This window comes from Octopus bimaculoides, chromosome 26, assembly GCF_046866305.1.
Source record: "Octopus bimaculoides isolate indiv1 chromosome 26, ASM4686630v1, whole genome shotgun sequence".
NCBI lineage: Eukaryota > Metazoa > Mollusca > Cephalopoda > Octopoda > Octopodidae > Octopus > Octopus bimaculoides.
In genome coordinates this window covers 20,280,017-20,303,652 of record NC_142953.1, presented here as the reverse complement: position 1 = coordinate 20,303,652, position 23,636 = coordinate 20,280,017, and the positions used below count along the sequence as shown (strand labels likewise).

Genomic DNA, 23,636 nt, shown 5'->3' with positions numbered 1-23,636 from the left:
CCCTCTTTCTCTCTCTCTCTCTCCCTCTCTTTCTTATTTCTCTCTCTCTCCCTCTTATTTTTCTCTCTCTCCCTCTCTCTGTTTACGTGTGTGAACATATTTCTCTTCATATGGTTGAGAAGAGAGAAAATGTTTATGTCAATCCGGTTCAATTAATAAATTGTAATCTCCTGCTGCCCCTCCCCCGTCTCTCTCTCCCCTCTTCTGTGTGTATGAGTATATATCTGCATGTGTGTGTGCGTGCTTCCAGCACCAACAAGTGCTGTTGTCAAAAACAAGCTGAAAGTCCAGCCAGCCGTGTGAAATCATCAGCTGCATCCAATTATCTAATTCTGGTCTTCCTGTTGCACAACCAGAGAATAAGAAACACGGCTGAAACAACCTAGACATGCAAGTGGATGGCTGAGTATCTCTCAGTGGGTAGTCTTAGTTGTTGTTCTTCTTTGGGACGTAGGTGTTATTCTGCTACCTGTTTTGGTGTATGTCAGTTAATTAGTAAACCGCTAGTCTCTCTCTCTCTCTCTCTTTCTCTCTCTCTCTCTCTCTCTCTCTCTCTCTCTCTCTCTCTCTCTCTCTCTCTCAAAACCAGAAGGAAAAAACAAACAAATAAATCTAAGCACGTGGGATGAAACTTGCTTTCCAACCATATGGTTCCAGGTTCAGTCCCACTGCGTGGTACCTTGGGCAAGTATCTTCTTCTGTAGCCTCGGGTCGACCAAAGCCGTGTAAGTAGATTTGGTAGACGGAAACTGAAACAAGCCCATCGTGTGTGTGTATATATATATATATATTTATGTGTCTGTGTTTGTCCACCCACCATCGCTTGGCAACCAATGTTGGTGTGTTTATGTTCCCGAAACTTAGCGGTTCAGCAAAAGAACTGATAGAATAAGTATGAGGCTTACAAAGAATAAGTCCTGGGGTCGATTTCTTCAACTAAAGGCGGTGCTCCAGCATCGCCGCAGTTAAATGACAGAAATGTGTAAAAGATTAGAAGAGCTGTGGCTGCGTGGTAAAAAGTTTGTTTCCCTACCATATGGTTCTGGGTTCAGTCCTATGGAACGTTGGGCAAGTGCCTTCTATTATAGCCCTGGACCAATGAATGGATTTGATAGATGTAGATGAAAGTGAAAGAAGCCCATCATATTATGTAAAAAGCACCATTCGAACGTGGTCAATGCCAGTGCCACCTGACTGGCTCCTGTGCTGGTGGCACATAAAAAGCACCCACTACTCTCTCAGAGTGGTTGGCGTTTGGAAGGGCATCCAGGTGTAGAAAACAATGCCAAATCAGACTGGAGTCTGGTGCAGCCTGCCATTGTGCTAACCCAGTCAAACTGTCCAATCCATGCCAGTATGGAAAGCGAATGCTAAATGATGATATGGGAGCATGTGTCTTTGACAACCGATGTTGATTTGTTTCAGGAGTCAATAAATTAAGTACCAGTTGCGACTGGAGTTCAATCTTATCGACTGGCCCCTTCCCCAAAAATTTCGGGCCTTGTGCCTAGAGTAGATAAGAATATTATTATCATTATGGCAGTGAGCTGGCAGAATTATTAGCACACCACACAAAATATTTCATAGCACTTTGTCCATCACTACGTTTTGAGTTCAAATTCTGCCACAGTCATCTTTGTCTTTTATCCTTTCAAGGTCAATAAAATAAGTACCAGTTGAGTGCTGGGGTCAATATAATCGACTAGTCCCCTCCCCCAAAATTTCAGGCCTTGTGCCTATAGTAGAAAGGATCATTATTATTATTATTATTAAAGTACCAGTCAAGTACTAGGGTTGACATAGTCGACTAACACCTTCCCCTCAAAACTGCTGGGCCTTATACCAGAATTAGTGAGAATTATTAGAATTGTTAGAGTTTTTATTTTGGTTCTCTGTGTCCTGAATCCAAACTCTTTTCAGCCAACTTTAACATCTTGGGTATAATAACTTTCTTGGGTTATTATAATCAAATACCAATCAAACACTGGGGTAGATTTAATCAACTCCTCCCCTAAAAATTGCTGACCTTGTGCCTTAATTAGAGATAGTTATTTCCATATTTGTTTTTGACTTTTTCTGAGTCTTTTTTTTTTCTTGTATGCTGTTTTTGTTTATTTATATACTAGCAGTATAACCCGACCTTGTCCGGGTGTGACTTATTATGCCATCTACGAAAAGTCTTGCTAGCTGAAAATCAACTAAAAAAGAAAGCCTTACAACGAAAAAACCCTTATGATGTAAATATGTTCATAATTCAAAAGACGATGAAATTAATAGGGAAAGTCTGAAGGCTGTTTTGCGTAAAATTATTAAGCGTACATAAATTTCATTCGTCTAATTGGCTATAGAAATGCTTGCAAAACAACTTTTTGCGCTGCCCTGATTATACATAGCAGGGTAATCCCTTTTCACAGGAGCTAGGATGGCAATTTGTGATGAAGCAATTGCTGCTGATCTGTTGCTACACAGTTTTGCCAGAATTCTATCAAATTGGGCAGAAGGTGTTGATGCACCATTTTGCATTATGTTCAAAGTAGCTACTGGAATGTGGTGAATTGCTGCAGTCTGTGGCTGTCACTTTAAACCGGTTGCTATCTTTCCCCAGCAAACTCTCTCCTTTGGAGGCATAATCTATGTATATATTAAACAGAACAACAAAAGTTATAATAGATGGCAGGGTCGGTACTTTTCACATATCTGTAATTTTTCAGATTAACACCCGCACGATTACCCAACCCTAAACCTAATCCTAACACTAACCCTAAACCCTAACCCTAACCTTAAAAAAACGTAACCATAACATTAATCCTAAACCCTAACCCTGACCCTAAAACCCTAACCCTAACACCCTAGTGAAAATCGTGGTAAATTTGCAAAACATTGACGAACATGAGTTATATTTTACTGAATGATTGTGTACTTGCACGTGTATGCTTTTGAGAGAGCGAGAGAGGAAGAGGTAGAGAGGGGGAGAGAAAGGAATAGGGGTAGTTAAAAGTTTTCTTATGACTGCTTCTCTTCACTGCCTATTACTTCATTAGAAATCTAAGGATGCACATAAGCACATAATAGAGAAAAATGAAACAAATATGGATGACTTGCTCCGAAACACCACCGAGTGGGGAAGACTTCTCAAAAATAACCTGCAGTTGTTTCCTTCAAAATTCCTACATGCTTGAAATGTACATACATCAAGGTACATTTGTACAAAATTTCATGAAAAAATATTCATTTTCCTGGAAGTTAAGAGGAATTTAAGTGGAATTTCCGAATATTGTACCCCACCCCCTTCCAAAACACTTTCACCGAAAATTCTTGTATATTTGGAATCTACATAATAAATAATATATGCATAGAAAATTTCATTAAAAAATATTCATTTTTATGAAAGTTATGACCTTCCAAAGTTGGGGGATACAACTCTAGTTATGCCATCGATGTTTTGTAAATATACCACGATGTGAATGATTGTTTACTTGCACGTGTATACATTTGAGAGAACGAGAGAGGAAGAGGGGGAGAAATGAATAGAGATTGAGAGCAATGTGTATGTTGTTGTCACAGGTCATGTATGTGTGGTTGTGTGTGTTTTTACGTATCTATGTTATGAAAAATAGGTAAAGAATACTGAGATGAAAGTTTAATCTATGACGTTGAATGTATCACTTTCTCTCTCTCTCTCTCCCTCTTTTACTCTTACTCTCTATATTTTTATGTTGAGCGTGTGTGTAAGAATGGCGTTCCAGGTAGAAGGGATGAAATATAAAAGTTGCTAGAAACAACAGCCAAATCTCCCTTAAATCACACAAAGTAAACGGAATTTTAAAAATCTAATTACTGCACTGGAAAGTTCACATCGAGAAAATTCCATTGATGTAAAAAATTTTTACGAAAAAGTGGAAAATGTGGATTTCTATAAACATTCAAAAAGGCTTCACACAAACACACAACTTCAGATTTATATATTAAGATTTACATTATGATGACATGTATTCACAATGCAGTGTAGCCTGGTCACCATCACTAACTCTACACTTGTAATGTTATAGTATGACTTACTAAATTCACCTTATGACATCTTAAATAATCTGTAATGTGCATGTGTGTGTGTATATATATATATGTGTGTGTATATATATATTGTTTTTATTAGTTACTGAGAAGTTTACATTATAGCTTGTAAAGGTAATATATATTAAGAGTATGTAGTGTTTTCATTATTAACTTTTGAATTATGAAATAATGTATTTCACTCATAATTATTATATTATTCATTAAATTCAATTGTGTTTTGTTTTGGAGAGAATTGAATATAAAGCTTTCACTTTTTGTTATTATGGAAGACAGGTGGAATTGTTATTTGTATGGACTTAAAGATTGGTCGCTATTTAGTATATAATTTAGTTATTGTAGCTTTACTAGTAATACCGATACAGATGTACATAGATTTATGTGTTTCTTGTGGTTTAATTTTAAAGTTAGTGTTTAATCCTACTTATATTTGATTGCACACTGTTGTACATGGGGTAAATGTGTTTGAAAGGTGTGTGTTTTGTTTTTTTGGTATGTTTATTCCCAAGTAGCACTTCTTTTAGTGCTGTTGACACTGCCAGATTGAATGGTCCTGCCCAGATGCCGAAACCATAATGGTATCCGTGGGGCAGTTGATGATGGAGGTATGTTGGATTGTTGGAATGGCTTTTTTTGTATATGTGGAATAGCGTTATAACACATCCTTTTGATATATATATATATATATATATATATATACACATATATATATATATATATATATATATATATATATATATATATATATATATATATTTTATTCTAATAAGGCTGAAAAGACATCACAACCAAAACCCTCCAACAAACAGGAACATGAAACTCTGAGTAACAGTTTTTGTGATGTCTTTGCAGCTTTATTAATAAAGCATATTACTCTACCTCTGGTATTTGAGTACTCTTTTTTCCACCTTGTTTCACATTTATGTGCTTACTCTCGTATATATATATGTATATATATTTGATGTGTGTTTCAGGAAAAGGTATCAAAGATGAAGATGAATGAGACACGTGTGGATGAAGAAAAGAAACAACTTCGTGTCACCCTCGAAGAAACTGAGAACCGAGTGACCAAAGTGGAATTGGCACGACGAGCTTTGGAAGGAGAATTACAACGTTTCAAGATGACTATGACAGACAAAGAAACAGAAAACCAAGTAAGTAAATCCTCTCCCTCATCATCATCAGCATCATCATCATCTTAATGTCTACTTGTTTTATGCTTCTGTGGCCCAGGTGGAGTTTAATTGGGAAGGTTTTCTACAGCAAGATGCCCTCCGTGTGACCAACCCTCAACTGTTTCTAAGCATGGTAATATTTCTCCGTGGCCAGACATGTTCTTTCAGAATATTGGAAATGACCGACACTGCTTGTATGACAGTGACACTCATTTACAGCTATCATGTGATGTGAAGAGGAGGAGACACAAAAATTAAACTGACATCCGTTGGTTACGATAATGAGGGTTCCGGTTCATCTGATCCATGAAACAGCCTGCTTGTGAAATTAACGTGCAAGTGGCTGAGTACTCCACAGACACGTGTACCTTTAACATTGTTCTCAGAGAGATTCAGCCTGACACACTAAATGCGATAAGGCTGGCCCCTTGTGAATTACAGGTACAGCTCATTTCTGCCAGCTGAGTAGATTGGAACAATGTAAAATATAGTGTCTTGCTCAAGGACACAACACATCACCAGGAATTGAACTCACAACCTTACGATCGTGAGCTGATTACTCTAACCACTGAGCCACGTGCCTTCACACAACACACATTTACATACATATACAACAGGCTTCTTTTAATTTTTCTGTCTACCAAATTCACTCCCAAGGCTATAGTCGAAGAGAAGACACTTTGCCAAGGTGCCATACAGTGGGACTGAACCGAAAACCATTGGGTTGGGAATGAAACTTCTTAATCAAACAGCCATGCCTACATCAATACATATATATATATATATATACACACACACACACAAACACACACACACACACACACACACACACACATATATAATTATCCTCATCATTGTTTAACGTCCACCTTCCATGCTGGCATGGGTTGGACAGTTTGACAGGAACTGGCCAGGCAGGAGCCTGCACCAAACTTCTGTGTCTGTTTTGCCAGGGTTTTTACAGCTGGATGCCCTTCCAAATGCCAACCACTTCACAGTGTAGACTGGTGCTTTTCACGTGGCACCAGCACCGTCAGGGTCACCAAACAATTTGCAGGACAAGGAATCTTTGAGAGGGGTGAGGCATTGGAGGAGGTGATCTTGTGTCAAATGATGAAAGGTCAGAGTTTGACACGGAGGCAGAAACAGATATGGTTACCTGGCTAGAGAGAAAAAGAGCAAGAGGGGGGGAACATTAAAAATAACAAACAACAAAAGGACGTGCACATGGGATGTGTTGTGTGTGTGTGTAATAATTATTTATATATATATATATTATATGTGTGTATGCTGTTATTATCTCTAGGTTCAACTAGATAGGATTGAAACCCTCACCAAGCAGGTGCAAGACCTTGAAAGTAAAGTGCAGTCAAGCCAGTTAACAACTGAAAGACTATCTCTGAATTTGGCCAAGACTGAAGCTACTGGCAATCAACATAAGGACAAGGTAAGCATAAAATACTTGTTCACCTGTACATAATTATTAATATTGCTTTTTGTCATTAGTGTAGCTAGAGTGTGTGCCACCCCTGGACCCCACAAAAAACACATTTTGCCTACAGCAAACCTAAAAGTGGTGCCCTTTTAAAAGTGCTGTTGACGATGGTTTACAACCATCGTGTGATGTCAAAACAAGGAGACACAAGGAGATTCTTCCAGGATTTCCATCTACCAAATCCACTCAAGGTTTTGGTCAGCCTGGGGCTATAGTAGAAGATACTTGCCCATGCTGTGGGACTGAATCCAAGACCGAACACATGCTTAGGAAGTAAACTTCTTAACCACATGCACATATTTGTGTGTGTGTGTGTGTGCCACAGACCTTCCCAAAGCTAGACACCAATATATTTATATATAGATATATATATATACATGCATACATATATATATATATATATATGAATATATGTATATGTGCATATATGTGTGTGTCTGTGTGCATGTTAAATAAAATAAGATAACAAGGCCAAGGCAATGTGAAATTTCTGGGACATTTTATAAAGAGAAAGGTAGTCTGACAGCTGTTTCAGGGGCATAAAAGATATCCCATCATCAGAGACAATGTGAGAGAGTTAAACAGAAAAATAATAATATAATATAAGGAGTTATTTTGGAAAGGGAAAGACATAGAAAGTATAAAGGGAAATATAGGAATAGAAATAAAAATATATGTTGGATGTTAAACTTGCTGTTGCATTATCCAAGGAATGTGTTGTGTAGAATGGGTAAAAAAGCTTCTTGTCCATGGTATGTAAGTTCCGATAGGAGTTCATATTTTGTGATTACAAATGGATAAACCTCTCATATATGTCTATATATTTAGAGAATGTTAACTAAGGCCAGTTCATAGGGTAACCCAGGATATTGCATCCATAAAGCGATTAGCTTTACACACAGGGTCTGACAAACTAAGCACTTTATGGACATGAAACCCTGGGCAACCCCATAAACTGGCCATAACTATCTTTCTCTAAATATTCTACTGCTCTATAACCTAGAGTGTTCTTCTCTCAGATTTACTAACGATATATATGTGTATCATTATGTATTAATTAAAATGTTACCGTTTACCAAAATAAGTATTTATTCTTGTTTCTAATAGTCAAGTTATTATTGAACAGGAAATGAATGAATGCCATTAATTCCCACAGGTCCAAGCATTGAATCTGTCACTGTCGGACAGTGCGTCTACAATCAACAACATGAATGAAAGAATCAACCAGATGCAACGGGCCCTCACCAGCAGTGAACATGACCGTCGTGTACTCCAAGAAAGACTGGATGCTTCCAAGTAATACAATTATTCTTCTTTTATTGTTTTTACTTACTTGTTTCAGTCATTGGACTGCAGCCATGCTGGAGCACCACCTTGAGGGTTTTAGTAGAACATATCACTCCCTAGAATTTATTTTTAAGTCTGCTACTGACAGAGAGATAAGAGGAAGGAAGGAAGGAAGGAAAGAGAAACAGACAGACAGAGAGACAAGCAAGAAGTGGGGGGGAAGAGAGAGAGAGAGACAAGGGGGGAGGGAGTGAGAAAGATGGGAAAACATGAAGTTGGGAGAGACAGACAGACAGACACAGAACAAAGAAAGAAAGAGATTGTTTTGAAGCCGTGTGAGGTAGGGACTAGAAGGGGGTCTCGGGTGTTTAGTGATGTAATTGAGGTCAGGTTACAACAATCTGGGATGCAGACAGCTCTAAGTTTCCTAAACGGTTCACTTGTTGTAGCTGGTGCCGACTTCACAACACCTGTTGTCAGCATTGAAATCTAACTGGGACTGAATCCGGTATATATAGTTTATCTTTCACTAGTTTCAGCCAGAAACTGAGACCATACTGGAGCACCACCTTTTGCATTTGTTTTTTGTATTGTTTCTGGTGAAATAGTGTGTTGGATAGAGCCACTTTTCTTTCTGTCTCCTGTCGCGATGTGAGTTCATCTGGTATCTCAGATAAAAATCTGTCCGGATGCTATTTGAAGACTTCCACTTCTAAACCTTGCAAATCTCTGGCAGAACTATATATATCTACTCTTCAACTTGTTTCAGTCATTTGACTGTGGCCATGCTGGAGCACTGCCTTTAGTCAAAGAAATCGACCCCTGGACTTATTCTTTGTAAGCCTAGTACTTATTCTATTGGAACCTTTTGCTGAACCGCTAAGTCACAGGGACGTAAACACACCATCATCAGTTGTCAAGCGATGTTGGGGGACAAACACAGACACACAAACATATATATATATATATATACATATATACGATGGGCTTCTTTCAGTTTTCATCTACCAAATCCACTCACAAGGCTTTGGTCGGCCCGAGGCTATAGTAGAAGACACTTGCCCAAAGTGCCACGCAGTGGGACTGAACCCAGAACCATGTGGTTGGTAAGTAAGCTACTTACCACACAGCCACTCCTGCACTATATATATATATATATATATGTATGTATGTATGTATGTATGTATGTATGTATGTATGTATGTATGTATGTATGTATGTATGTATGTATGTATGTATGTATGTATGTATGTATGTATGTATGTATGTATGTATGTATGTATGTATGTATGTATGTATGTATGTATGTATGTATGTATGTATGTATGTATGTATGTATGTATGTATGTATGTATGTATGTATGTATGTATGTATGTATGTATGTATGTATGTATGTATGTATGTATGTATGTATGTATGTATGTATGTATGTATGTATGTATGTATGTATGTATGTATGTATGTATGTATGTATGTATGTATGTATGTATGACAGAGAGACTTATACTCCGTATATAGCACAACTATTTAGTGCTCAAAGTTAATTGGAATATTGGAATATTATGGAAGATTGTGGATTTGAGGCAAAATTCTGGGTTGTCTGTCCATTTTCGAAAAGTAAAATTTCAACCCATTAAATGCTTCACAAAGATATTTATGTAAAATAAATGTTCCGATATGAGAAGCAAATATACGCAAATAGATTTGCTTCTCATATCGGAACGTTTATTTTACATAAATATCTTTGTGAAGCATTTTATGGGTTGAAATTCTACTTTTCGTATATGGACGGACAACCCAGGCTTTTGTCTCAGATCCAAAATCTTCCATAATATATATATCTTTTATCTTTTACTTGTTTCAGTCATTAGACTGTGGCCATGCTGGGGCACCACCTGCAAGAATTTTTGGTTGAATGAATCAACCCCAGCGCTTATTATTTCTTATTTAAGTCTGGTACTTATTCTATCAATCTCTATTGCCGAACTGCTAAGTTATGGGGACATAAACACACCAATACCGGTTGTCAAGCGGTGGTGGAGGACAAACACCAGACACAAGATATATCTATGTATGTATGTAAGGGCAGCGAGCTGGCAGAAACGTTAGCATGCCGGGCAAAATGCTTAGTGGTATTTCATCTGCTGTTTCATTCTGAGGTCAACTTTACCTTTCATCCTTTTAAGGTCGATTAAATAAGTACCAGTTACACACTGGTGTCAATGTAATCGACTTAATCCCTTTGTCTGTCCATGTTTGTCCTCTCTATGTTTAGCCTCCTGTGGGCAATAAAGAAATAAATATGTGTATGTATGTATATATACATATATAGATAGATAGGTATAGATATGTATACAATGGGGTTCTTTCAGTTTCCATCTGCCAAATTCACTTGAGGCTTTGGTCAGCCCAAGGCTAGAGTAAAAGACACTTGCTGAAGGTTCCACACAGTAGGACTGAACTCGGAATCATGAGAAGCAAGCTTCTTACCACAAACCACGCCTGCACCTATATACATATATATATATATATAGAGAGAGAGAGATATGTGTGTGTGTGTATATATATATATGTGTGTGTGTGTGTGTGTGTATATATATATGTAAGGGACGACCGTGCGAACTCATAAAAGGAGAAATGGTGACGAATGGAAAAACAGAGGACTCCTTTTATTTAAACGTGTCACACGGTCGAACACAAAATAATATATATCAATAATGATATACATGATATGTTATGCTACGATAACATAGATGACCAGTAATGAAAAACTACAACCGTATAAGATGAATAACAGAGATATTTATTATGGCGTTAAAGATGTATGTCTGTGTGAGAGTGTGAATGCGACATATAAGAACATAATCAAAGACAGGCCGTCATACAAAGAAAAGTGTGTATGTGAGTGATACATGTGTGTATGAGTGTTTACAGCAGATAGAAAGAGAGTCAATAACATGTGAGCAATTATACCAGACCTTTAGTACACTATAGGAAAAGTTCTGTATGTGAAAGTGAGTTGGCTGAGTGTGGCAGAGCTGATCACTAGTTGTGATGTCGTGGCATCGATGCCGGGCCGTGTTTCTTGTTATACAGATGTTCGTCGCTGGCTGAGAATTTCTTGTCTGTTTAAGAACTCTTGTCTGTTTATTTACCGTGGTGAAGCTGAGTCACCTAACAGAATCGAAGAGAGAGATGTGCCGCGGTAGTTTGGTGTGGTGTACATAGTAAGTCGTGTTGACGCTGGTGGAGATTGATGCTCGGTAGTAGTAATCGTAGAATCGTGTTGGTCATGACGATGATGCTGGATAGTAGTCGTAGACTCTTGTTGCTGATGTGGCGACGGCGGTGGTCATCGTTGGCTGGACGAAGCTGTTGAAGTGGTCGCTGGAACTGCTGCTGCTGCTGTCGTGTGGTACCCGGAACAGTTCTGAAAGAGAAACTGGACCGAGACAAATTATTGGGTATGAGTTAAAGCTATTTATAACAAACTATGGGCTCCCGATGGCTTCAGAATTTTACTCTATCACGTGACCTTATTAGGGGCCGTGATTGGTCAGTTTGCGTTCTGGCGGGAAAGGTTCGAAGAAGTTGCCGATTCGAATAATAATCAGTCACGTGATGACAAGGAATGGGTTCTCTACTACGCTCGCATTTATTTATATTTAAATGAGAAGATTGTATGTAATGGTGATAGTAGTTTGTATCTAATGGCAGGAGGTAGTTTCACTACATATATATGTATGTATATATGTGTGTGTGTGTGTGTGTGTATATATATATACATATATATGTGTGTATGTGTATATATATATACATATATATGTGTGTATATATATATGTATGTGTATATGTGTGTGTGTATATATATATTTTTTTTTTTTTTGAGAAAGCTACGAATCCCTTATCCATTTTGCCATTTTATCAATGGCAGTAACCTAAAAAGAACGAGGCATCAGTTACATATTTAAAGGAGAGATTTGGTGGGGATGCTGATGCTTTTCCTAACTTTACAAGCGATGTGTGTATTGACATGTGAGCAATATCATTGTGCTAGTCATGAGCAATATAAATATATATATGTGCAATGATGTAGCTAGTGTGTTTGTGTGTCACCCACCTAGGGGCTGTCCCTTCAGTTTGTTGAGCCACTCCCTACCCCCAAGCAATACTGCCTACACTAGCCTTAAATACTGCAACTCATTTTGATCTGCTGCTCTGACGACTTTACCAACGTTTGTAATTATGGTGCTAATGAGAAATGATAAGTAATAATGAAAATATCAATAAAATTTGAAATCAATAATGTTTTCTTCTTGTCCACTTTAGGCAATCATTGAATGAAATAAAGAAACAAAGCCAAAATCTAATGGACCGTATCCAATCGATGCAGAATGATAACACTGAGATGGAACTACGTAATTCTGAGTTAGAAGGACAACTGAGACAAAACCATCAGGTATATAACTATCTCTCTATATACATATGTATATATATATGTGTGTGTGTGTATGGCTGAGTTCCTTTCGAGTGCTGGGCCTCACGGTGGCAATGACCGAGACCTTTGGCATTATGTCGTGCTTGAGGAGAAGACCCATCAAGCCGAGCAAAATCCCAGGCATGGCAGATACTGGTGTCATGCAAATGGCACCCGTGCCAGTAGCACATAAAAGCACTCATTACACTCTCGGCGTGGTCAGCCATAGAAACCATGCCAAATCAGACTGGAATCTGTTGCAGCCTTCCAGTGTACCAGCCCAATCAAACTGTCGAACCCATGCCAGTAGGGACAACAGATGTTAAATGATGATGATGATGGTGATAATGTACACATATATATATATATAAGTTATGAGAGGTTACTCAGGTAATGCTGAGTAAGTGCTATGGACAGACCATAGTTAAGCTCCAGGTTCGGTAATTATGCGAATAAGGAGTCCAACGGAGGTTATATATCAGCGTGTGTATACATAAATTTTTTTTTTTTCAGAATGAGGTAAAAAACCAAAGATGTGAAGATTTTAGACTATTCAATACTTTTTGTATTGTCCTTCTCAGTTGATTCATAATCTACCATTTTAATAAAGTTGCTCATTGTTTAAATTTCCAGATGCTGATTAAACGGCAAGAACAGGAACAAGAACTGAACCAACGCTTGCAGAAAATCCAGTCTGAGAAGATATCTTTGCAAGAACAACTTGGCAATTATCAGCAGGAATTCTCTCATATTGAAACAGAGAAGAAAGAATGGGAAAGATCTCAGATCCGTCTGGAGAAAGACAAAAATGCCTTGAGAAAGACACTTGATAAGGTTAGTAGTGCCATCTAGGTTTGGATTAGGTTCCGATCATTGGACTGTGGCCATGCTGGGGCACCACTTGGTTTAGTCAAACAAGTCGGCCCTAGTACTTATGGGTTTTTTTTTCTTTAAGTGTGGTATTTATTCTATTGGCTTCTTATTGCTGAACCACTAAGTTATGAGGGATGTAAACAAACCAACATGGGATGCCAAGCAGTGGTGTGGGGTACAGGCACAAATACAAGTGCACATACACCTACACATACATACAACAGGCTTCCACACAGTTTCCATGTAACCAATTCTCTCACAAGGCATTGGTTGGCTGGCTGCCCTAGGGCTATAACAGAAGACACTTGCCCAAAGTGCCACATGGTAGGACTGAACCCAGGTGCAGGTTAAGATGTATGTATATTTTTTCTTTTATTTGTTTCAGTCATTTGACTGCGGCCATGCTGGAGCACCACCTTTAGTCAAACAAATTGACCTCAGGACTTATTCTTTGTAAGCCTCGTACTTACTCTATTGGTGTCTTTTACCAAACTGCTAAGTTACAGTGACATAAACACACCAACATCGGTTGTCAAGCAATGGTGGGGGGACAAACACACACACACACATATACAACAAGCTTCTTTCAGTTTCCATCTACCAAATCCACTCACAAGACCTTGGTCAGCCTGAGGCTATGGCAGGAGACACTTGCCCAAAGTGCCATGCAGTGGGATTGAACCTGGAACAATGTGGTTGGGAAGCAAACTATTTACCACACAGCCACCAGTAGGACTGAACCTGGAACAATGTGGTTGGAAAGCAAGCTACTTACCACACAGCCACACCTGCACCTCATCATCATCATCATCATCGTTTAACGTCCGCTTTCCATGCTAGCATGGGTTGGACGATTTGACTGAGGACTGGTGAAACCAGATGGCAACACCAGGCACCTATATATAATTATTTTGTACCTTAGCATGTATGCATAAGAATATAGTATAAGAATTCATTTCATTTCATTCAGGTGGAAAGAGAAAAGCTAAAGACAGAGGAGGTGGCTAGCAAGAGTTTCCTTGAACGCAACCATCTTGATCGCAGTCTTATCAAATTGGAAGAGGATAACAATGATCTGAAACAGCAGATACATCAACTGCAGGCGCAGCTGGCAGAAACAGAACAAAATCACGCACAACGGTGGGTTAAAGATTATTTCAATCAATCAATCTCATTAGTCACATCTTCCTTTCTTTGTGTGTGTGTGTGTGTAAGTAGACTGGCATCGGTTATAATGACAAGGGTTGCAGTTGATCCACTTAATGGAACAATCTGTTTGTAAATTTAATGCGCGACTGGCTGAGCGCTCCACAGACATGCGGACCCTTAATGTAGTTCTCTTGGGAGATTCAGCATGACACAGAATGTGATAAGGCTGGTCCTTTTGAATTACTGGTACAACTCCAGCTGAGTTGACTGGACCAATGTGAAATAAAGTGTCTTGGTCAACGACACAACACTCTGTCGGGTATTGAACTTATGACCATACGATCATGAGCCAAATGCCCCTAACCATTTAGCCACATGCCTTCACAGATTAGACATTGGCAATGGCATGGCTAGAGTGTGTGCCACCAAAGTGAGTCCTTAAGTGTGCCACACTACTCCTGGAGTATAAACCTATATAGGCTTATACAGTAGGCCCTAAAGTGCCACTCCCATAAAAGCACTATTGGGTATTTGAAAGGGTCTTGGTGAAGGGAGCATTTTGTGATACACACACACAACACCCTCATATGTGCTTATAATAGAGTGAGGCGTTTTAGCATATCTGTGTTGCTGCCAACTCTTTGGCCTCATTGATTCAATGCTGACTTATTTGACACGAGATGTTTTCATTATTTCCCCTCGTTCCCTCCCCTTCTCCATCTCCCCCTTCTCTGTTTATGTCAGCTGTGTTCAAGTAATGAATTGTAATGTCACCCTCTCCCTCCCTCTCTCTCTGTATGTGTGTGGACATATTTCTATTTTTGTGTCCGAGGAGAGGAAAAGTATTTATGTCATGGTGCTCAATCAATAAATCGTAATCTCTCTCTCACTCTCTCTCTCTTTCTCTCTCATTCTATCTATCTCTATGTCTATATCACTGCTCATGCATGCATGTTTGCTTCCAGTGCCAAAAGGTCCAGTCACCAAAACAGACAAGATGTCCCGTCAGCTGTTGCAAATATTCTATATCCAAACAGCTCCAAATCATTTCATTTCACTTATAATACACACACACACACACACACACACACACCTACTGATGGTATTTTTGAGTTCAAATTCCACCAAGGCCAACTTTGCCTTTCATCCTTTTGGGGTCGATAAAATAAGTACCAGTAAAACACTGGGGTCGATATAATCGACTAGTTTCCTCCCCAAAATTTTCAAGCCTTGTGCCTATACATTATTTACATTATTTACATTTGATGGATATTTGTCCTCATCTTGTTTGTTGTCAACACAACGTTTCAGCTGATATACCCTCCAGCCTTCATCAGGTGCCTTGGGCGAGGGTATATCAGCCGAAACGTTGTGTTAACAACAAACAAGATGAGGACAAATATCCGTCAAATGTGCATAATTCCTCATCTCTCAAATATAGGACTTGTGCCTATTAGTAGAAAGGATTATTATTATTATTGTTAAGGTGGTGAACTGGCAGAATCATTAGTACTCTGGATAAAATGCTTAGCGGTATTTCACCCGTCACTACATTCTGAGTTCAAATCCCGCTGAGGTTGACTTTGCCTTTTATCCTTTCGGAGTTGATAAATTAAGTACCAGTCATGCACTGGGATCAATGTGATTCACTAGTCCCCTCCCACCAAATTTTAGACCTTGTGCCTTTAGCAGAAAGGATTATTATTATTATTATTATTATTATTATTATCATTATTATTATTATTAAGAAGGCACTGAGGTGACAGAGTCCTCAGCAGGCCAGGCAAACTGCTTAGCAGCATTTCATCCGTCTTTACATTCTGAGTTCAAATTCTGCCAAGGTCAGCTTAGACTTTCATCCTTTCAGGGTCAATGGAAAAAGTACCAGTTACATACTGGGGTCAATGTAATTGACTTAGCCCCTCCCCTGAAATTGCTGGCCTTGTGCCAGAATTTGAAACCAATGTTAGGAATAAATTCTCATTTCTTTTTCTTTTTTTCTTTCTTCTTCTTCCTCTTTCAACAGTTTAATTGATATGACCACTCGACACCGGGCTGAAACAGAAATGGAAACAGAAAGATTACAAACAGCCAAGTTACAGGCTGAACGTACCTTAGAGGTCAGAGAACATTCTCATAGACAACGTGTGAAGGGCTTAGAAGAACAGGTAAGTAACCGACAGACAATCACTTCTGCAGAAATGTACTCAATCCTGATTTTAATTCTACCTCCCACTCTTGTTCTCCTCTCACTCCAACTCCCCGTCTCGTTCTTCTCTCACTCCAATTCCCCCTCTTTTTCTCTTCATTTTGTCTTTCATTCTGTCCCCTAAACCCTTCTCACTTACTTTCACTTTCTCTTATACCTCTCCTTCTCCTGTGTGTGTCTTTCTCTGTTTCTTTTCTCTGACTCTTGTCTATGTTTCTATCTGTTTCTCTGCCCCTTCCTTTCTGTCTCTCTTTCTCATCTTCTCTGACTTCAAAGTTATATAAACATTTGTTAATCAAAGATACTTAAGATGATGTATATAGAAATATCTATTTGTATGTATGTGTATTATATATCTTCATCAACATCAACATCATCATCATCATCATATATGTATGTTAGAAAACTGACTCTCCATTGGTTACGATGGCAAGGATTCCAGTTGATCCGATTAACATGCAAGTGGCTGAGTACTCCACAAACACGTGTACTTTTAACATAGTTCTCAGGGAGACTCCGCATGACACCGAATATGACAAGGCTGACTTTTTTTCTTTTTTCTTTTTTTATTTTGCCAACTCGGTGAACTGGAGCAATATGTAATAAAGTATCTTGCTTAAGGCCACAATGCACCTCCAGGAATCAAACTCACGACTTACAGTCCTGGGCTGGCCATGGCTGTGTGGTTAGGAAGCTTGCTTCCCAGCCACATGGTTTCGGGTTCAGTCTCACCGCGTGGCACTTTGGGCGAGTGTCTTCTGTTATAGCCCCGAGTCGACCGAAGCTTTGTGATTGAATTTGGTAGGCGGAAGTTACTGCCACGTGTGTATATGTGTGTGTAGGTGCTTGTGCCTCTCCAAGAGAGAGAGAGAATACACACACAAACACACACACATTCTACAGTGTATATAGAAATGTATGTATAAATTATTTTCTCAACTATCAACCCCATGTTTAGACTGTATATGTCTACACCTAGGCATGGCTGTGTGGTAAGAAGCTTGCTTCCCAACCACATGGTTCCTGGTTCAATCCTACTGCGTGGCATCTTGGGCAAGTGTCTTCTACTATAGTCTTGGGCCAACCAAAGCTTTGTGAGTGGATTTGGTACACGAAGGCTGAAAAAAGCCCATTGTGTGTTTGTCCCCCCACTACTGTTTGACAACCGATGTTGGTGTATTTACATCCCTTTGACTTAGCAGTTCGGCAAGAGAGACCAATAGAATAAGTACTAGGCTTACAAAGAATAAGTCTTGGGGTCGATTTGTTCAACTAAAGCCTTTTCAGGTGGTGCTGCAGCATGGTCACAGTCAAAAGACTGAAACAAGTAAAAGAATAAAAGAATAAAAGAATACCTACTTCTGAAACCTACCAAATCTGTGTGTTTGAAGATAAGGCACTTAATGACAACTGGTGACCAAATTGATTGAAACAATTTGTAAATCATCATCATCATCATCATCAATATGTATTTTCCATGCTGGCATGGATTGGACAGTTTGACAGGGTCCAATGAGCTATAGAGCTGCATCAGGCACCCAAAGTTAGCTCTGACTAGGTTTCTACTGCTGGATACCCTTCTACAGAGGCCAAGTAACTTGAAAGATGAATTAGAGAAAAGGATAAGGAAAAATGCCCCTTGACTGAATGGAGACGGTCTGGGAATTGAACCCATGATTTAGTAATTGTCATTGCAACACCCTAACCACTAAGCCATGTGCTTTCACAATTATCATCTGTAAACAATATTATTATCTCAGAAAATTAGGCATTTAATTGATTTATATAACGTTTAATTTTGTCTCTTTCCAGGTATCAACTCTTAAGGACCAGCTGAAACAAGAGATTCAGAAACGACAGAGCTACATCTCTCGCAGTGTTCGTACTGGAGATGAGATCAAGGATATCCGCTTCCTCTTAGATAACTCTTTATCCAATGTCACCCGTGACAGCAGTCTAAACCCAATTTTGCTAGAACATGAAACTAAAAAACTTGATCTAATGCACAAGGGCGTCTCACCTCCTGTCAAACTATCTCCAGTGCGTAGTCACTCCCCGTTACGCACTGGTGGCGCCGGCCACTTGCATAGAAATGTCACCAACTCATCCTTTCGTCATAAAGTAAAAAAGTAGACTTTCTTCTGCTTTTCCTTTTTCCCCTTTCTAACATCAAGTGATCCGTGGCCTTATTAGGAAACATGTCGGTTTTCTATAAATTTGTATTTTTTTTGTTTTTTCAAATCATTTAAAAAACTATTTCTCATCTCTGTCTCTCTCTCTCTCTCTCTCTCTCTCTGTCTTTCTCACTCTCACACACACTCTCTCTCTCTCTCTCTCTCTTTTTCTTTCTCTCACACACAAATGCACATATACTTTGTTAGGTAACTCTCTTTCATTCCCAATTTTATTTGTAAGAATATTGTGCATGGTTGCAATGTATGTTTGTGTATATGTGATTAAATATTTCATGATGTCAATAATGATAACAATAATATCAATAATGAAATATGGAAACAAAAAAATATCATTGTTACAAATGAATTATGTTATTCATTGCATGACAAAAAAAAAAAAACAAACGAACAAAACATATCACTTGTTAGGTTTAGCTTTTAAAACGAATGTTTCATAACCACAAAATGTCCTGACCACTAACAAATACAAACGAAAGAAAGAATTTATTATTTAGAGGTGAATTTTCTAGTTTTTATTTCGGCCTTTCGTATCTTCGTGTTACGTCTACAGCTATTGTAAGAGAGATGTCTTGTGACGGAGAGCATATAAAACAGGTGCAGGTGTGGCTGTGTGAGAAGAAGTTTGCTTACCAACCACATGGTTCCAGGTTCAGTGTCTTCTACTATAGCCTCGAGCTGACCAAAGTCTTGTAAATGGATTTGGTAGATGGAAACTGAAAGAAGCCCGTCGTGCGTGTGTGTGTGTGTGTGTATAGAGTATTAATAAACTGTTGTCAGAACTCAATAGTCAAATGTTTAAGAATAAAAGTGTTAGGTGAATACAGAGCATAATATTAATTAATGAATGGCAAGGGAACGAGTTGTGTAATCACCTTCATTAGCTTGCAGTTGTTTCTGCTATAAGAAGCAGCATGCTCGTAGGCTGAGTGCTTGTGCAACATCATAAGCTAATAAAGTTGATTGTATTACAACTGTTCCCCTGTCATTCAATAATTACATAGACAGATAGGTAGATTGGGGTGTGTGTTTGTGTGTGGGTATATATATATATATATGTATATATATACATACACATATACATGTGTGTGTGTGTGTATTGTTATTGATAAGTCTGGTGAATGGAACTTTGGACTGGAGAATTTGATGGCATCAAATTATCATCAGGTGTTTTGACCCTGAACCATGTGTGTGTGTGTGTATGCACATATATACATACGCATAAACAGATATATATATATATATATATATATATATAAGGAAGCTACCATCTCCTCCACCTTTTTAGACATCTTTCCCATGAAGAAAAAGAGCACTCCTGCCACTGTCACACGTGTGACAGCACCATCTGACAAAATAGCAGATTGAGAAAAATATAATATAGTGTGTGTTCTTAATGTGAAGGATTTCAAAAGATATGAGAGTATCAAAAATCGTCACAGTACAATCAATGGAGGCATGGCTGTGTGGTTAACAAGTTCACTTTGTAACCTTGTGGTTTTGGGTTCAGTCCTGTATGACACTTTGAGTAAATGTTTTCTTCTATAGACTTTGGCAGACCAATATCTTGTGAGTGGATGATTCTATACAAAGAAAACTATACAAAGCCCATTGTATATATATGTAGCTATATATATATATGAGTGTGTGTATACATATAAGAGTGTAAGTATATATGGGTTTGTTTGGATTTGGGCTTCTCCAAAAATCCCTGTGCTACGAGCAGTGACGTTGTTATTTGCCTGGTAACAAATAGTCCGCTTCCTCTGCGCTTTTGGAAGACGTGGAATAAGAGACTCTCTTATTTGCAAAGCAGGTAAGTGTCAATGACAGAAAGAGCATCCAGCTCTAAAGCAAAACCCCAGTAATATATTTGGCTCAGCCATGCCAGCATGGAAAAGGAAAACGGATGTTAAAGCAAATATGCATGCAGACAGATAAATATATATATATATATGTATATATGTATGTATATATATATATACATATATATATACACATACAAAGCACCAACCAATCATGACCAATGCCAGTACCCACTGACTGGCTCCTGTGGTGGTGGCACGTAAAAAGCACCAAACGTGATTGTTGCCAGGCCCACCTTACTGGCTCCTGTGCCGGTGGCACATAAAAAGCACCCACTAAGCTCTTGGAGTGGTTGGCATTAGGAAGGGCATCCGGCTGCAGAAACTCCACCAGATCAGATTCGGGCCTGGTTCAGCTGCTGGCTCTCCAGACCTCAGCATGGAAAACGGATGTTGATCGATGATGATAGTGCATTGTGTTCTTGAGCAAAACACTTCATCTCACATTGCTCTGTGATCACCTGGACAACTGACGCGTGGCTGAGCTAATGTGCAACACAGACTTTTGATCACTATAATCAAATCATTTGAGCAGGTCATCCAGCAAAAGCTGAACGCTCCTACATCACCCTCAATGAAAAAGTCTATTGTATTTATATGCATATATATATATGATATATATGTAGAGAGTTCTTGAAGAGATGGACTGATAGCGTATATTGAGAATAACAAGAAAGTCAGAATGTTGGGTGATTATGTATATTTTCAGTTACATATTTAGCACTTTCTTTCAATATCAGATTTACCAATAACGGAAGAAAGTGCTAAAAATGTAAATACAAATATAATCATCCAACATTCTGACTACCTTATTATTCTCAATATGTGTATATATATATATATATATATATATACAAACCACATGTTGTTGTAGGACAACCATGCTAACCATTAAAGTTTAGAGGAGTGTGTGCACACACATGCATACATGTGTATGCGTGGAGCAGGATGGCTAAGTAGTTAAGAAATTCGCTTCTCAAGTGTATGGCTTCAAGTTCAGTCTCACCATGCAACATCTTGAGCAAGTATCTTCTTTTATAACTCCTGGACAAACAATGTCTTTTGAGTGGATTTGGTAGGTGGAAACTAAAAGAAACCTGTCATATACTTGTATGTGTGAGAGAGAGAGAGAGACTGTGACTGTTTGTAAAAGCTGTTGTAGTGGCCGATGCCAGTGGCACGTAAGAAGCATCCTTCTAATGTTGAGACTCATGGAGGCTGTGCTTGAGAAGACCCGTCAAGCCAAGTGAAATCATTAGTTGTGGCCAATGTCGGTGTCACGTAACCAGCACATAAAAAGCACCCAGTACACTCTGTAAAGGGGTTGGTGATAGAAAGGACATCCAGCTGTAGAAACCATGCTAGAACATACAATTGGAATCTGGTGCAGCTCCCCAGCTTACCAGTTTCAGTCAAACTGTCCAACCCATGCCAGCATGGAAAGCAGACGCTAAATGATGATGATGATATTGATCAGACATCACCACATGCAGCTCTGTTACTAATAGCAACGTCATCATTGTCGTCATTTCCTGTCAACAATTTTTCATCTGCTATCTCTGTACTTTCGAATTTCACTGGAATTTTAAAAAGAGGAATCCCTTTCCTGGAGAACGGGAAAGGGTCAACTTCGTGAAGTACATCTAGCCGTAAAGATTCTGCCTCAAATCTACTCTTGTCTAAGATATGCTAGCAGCATGGACAGATGGATGTGAAGGGGATCAGTAAGGTGTATATATATTCACATAGACACACACACACACACACACACACACACACACACACACACACATATACATATATATATTCACTTAGACACACACACACACGCATATATATCTATATATACATAGATAAATAGATATGTATATGTGAGTGTGTCTATGTACACACACACACACACATTTATATATACATACACATATATTCATGCATGTATATATGTGTGAATGTGTCTGTGTATTAAGCTTTTACGCACAGAGACACATATTATTTGTATATATTTACACACACACACATATATGTATATGTGTGTGTGCCAATGTATTACACACATAAATTATTCATATATTTACATATATATTTGTGCATGTACATGCACACACACATATTTGCATGTGTGTGCGTAAAAACACACATTTATATATACATATATATTCGTGCATGTATATATGTGTGTCTATGTGTTATGCTTTTACACACACAAACACATATTGTTTATATATATTTACCCACATACGTGCACACACACACGCATATATATCTATATGCACGTGTGTGTGTGGATGCGTAATATCTCTGGTAATGTAAGTAAAAAAGGTAAGTGGATCCTTTTTTCAGTTTCGTCAATGAGTCTTTCATTGAATTATGATTTATATAAGTGGCTGAATACTCCACAGACTTTAACATAATCCTCCGACAGAGATTTAGCTTGACAGTGTATGTGTGTGTGTGTGCGACAAGGCTAGCACTTAGCATTACAGGTACAGTCAATTCAGTAAGCTTCCATCCAGTAGGCTTCAGTTGATCAGAAGCTGACCAAAGACATTTGCCTAAGGTGCCACTCCATAGGCTTGAACCATAGACCTCATGAACGTCTTTGACACCATTCTGGTGTGTCTGCATTTATTTACATAGCGCTATCTCTGTACACACACTCATATACACATGCACGTGCTCACAAGCATGTGCATCGGTGTGATGTTTTATATTCTTTTATTTATAAGGCATGAGCTGAGCAGTATTTCATCTGCCCTCACGTTCTGAGTTCAAACTCCATCGAGGTTGACTTTGCCTTTCATCTTTTCGGGGTCAGTACCAGTCGAGCACTGGGGTCGATGTA

The 23,636-nt window shown here is 38.6% G+C and overlaps 1 protein-coding gene across 15 annotated transcripts in view; it reads left to right on the top strand.

Annotated features, from left to right (window-relative positions):
- The window catches only part of LOC106867632 (uncharacterized), a 291,771-nt gene extending 272,346 nt beyond the window's left edge, over positions 1-19,425 (top strand). For all 15 annotated transcript variants that reach the window (XM_089342993.1, XM_089342992.1, XM_089343005.1 and 12 more), the window contains 8 exons: positions 5,046-5,225; positions 6,553-6,693; positions 7,898-8,037; positions 12,359-12,488; positions 13,140-13,340; positions 14,350-14,519; positions 16,555-16,696; positions 18,550-19,425. In XM_089342993.1, coding sequence (XP_089199119.1) covers positions 5,046-5,225; positions 6,553-6,693; positions 7,898-8,037; positions 12,359-12,488; positions 13,140-13,340; positions 14,350-14,519; positions 16,555-16,696; positions 18,550-18,870 — 1,425 coding nt within the window. In that variant the 3' untranslated portion in view covers positions 18,871-19,425. The remainder of the gene's footprint in view (positions 1-5,045; positions 5,226-6,552; positions 6,694-7,897; positions 8,038-12,358; positions 12,489-13,139; positions 13,341-14,349; positions 14,520-16,554; positions 16,697-18,549) is intronic.
- The last annotated feature ends 4,211 nt before the right edge of the window (positions 19,426-23,636 follow it).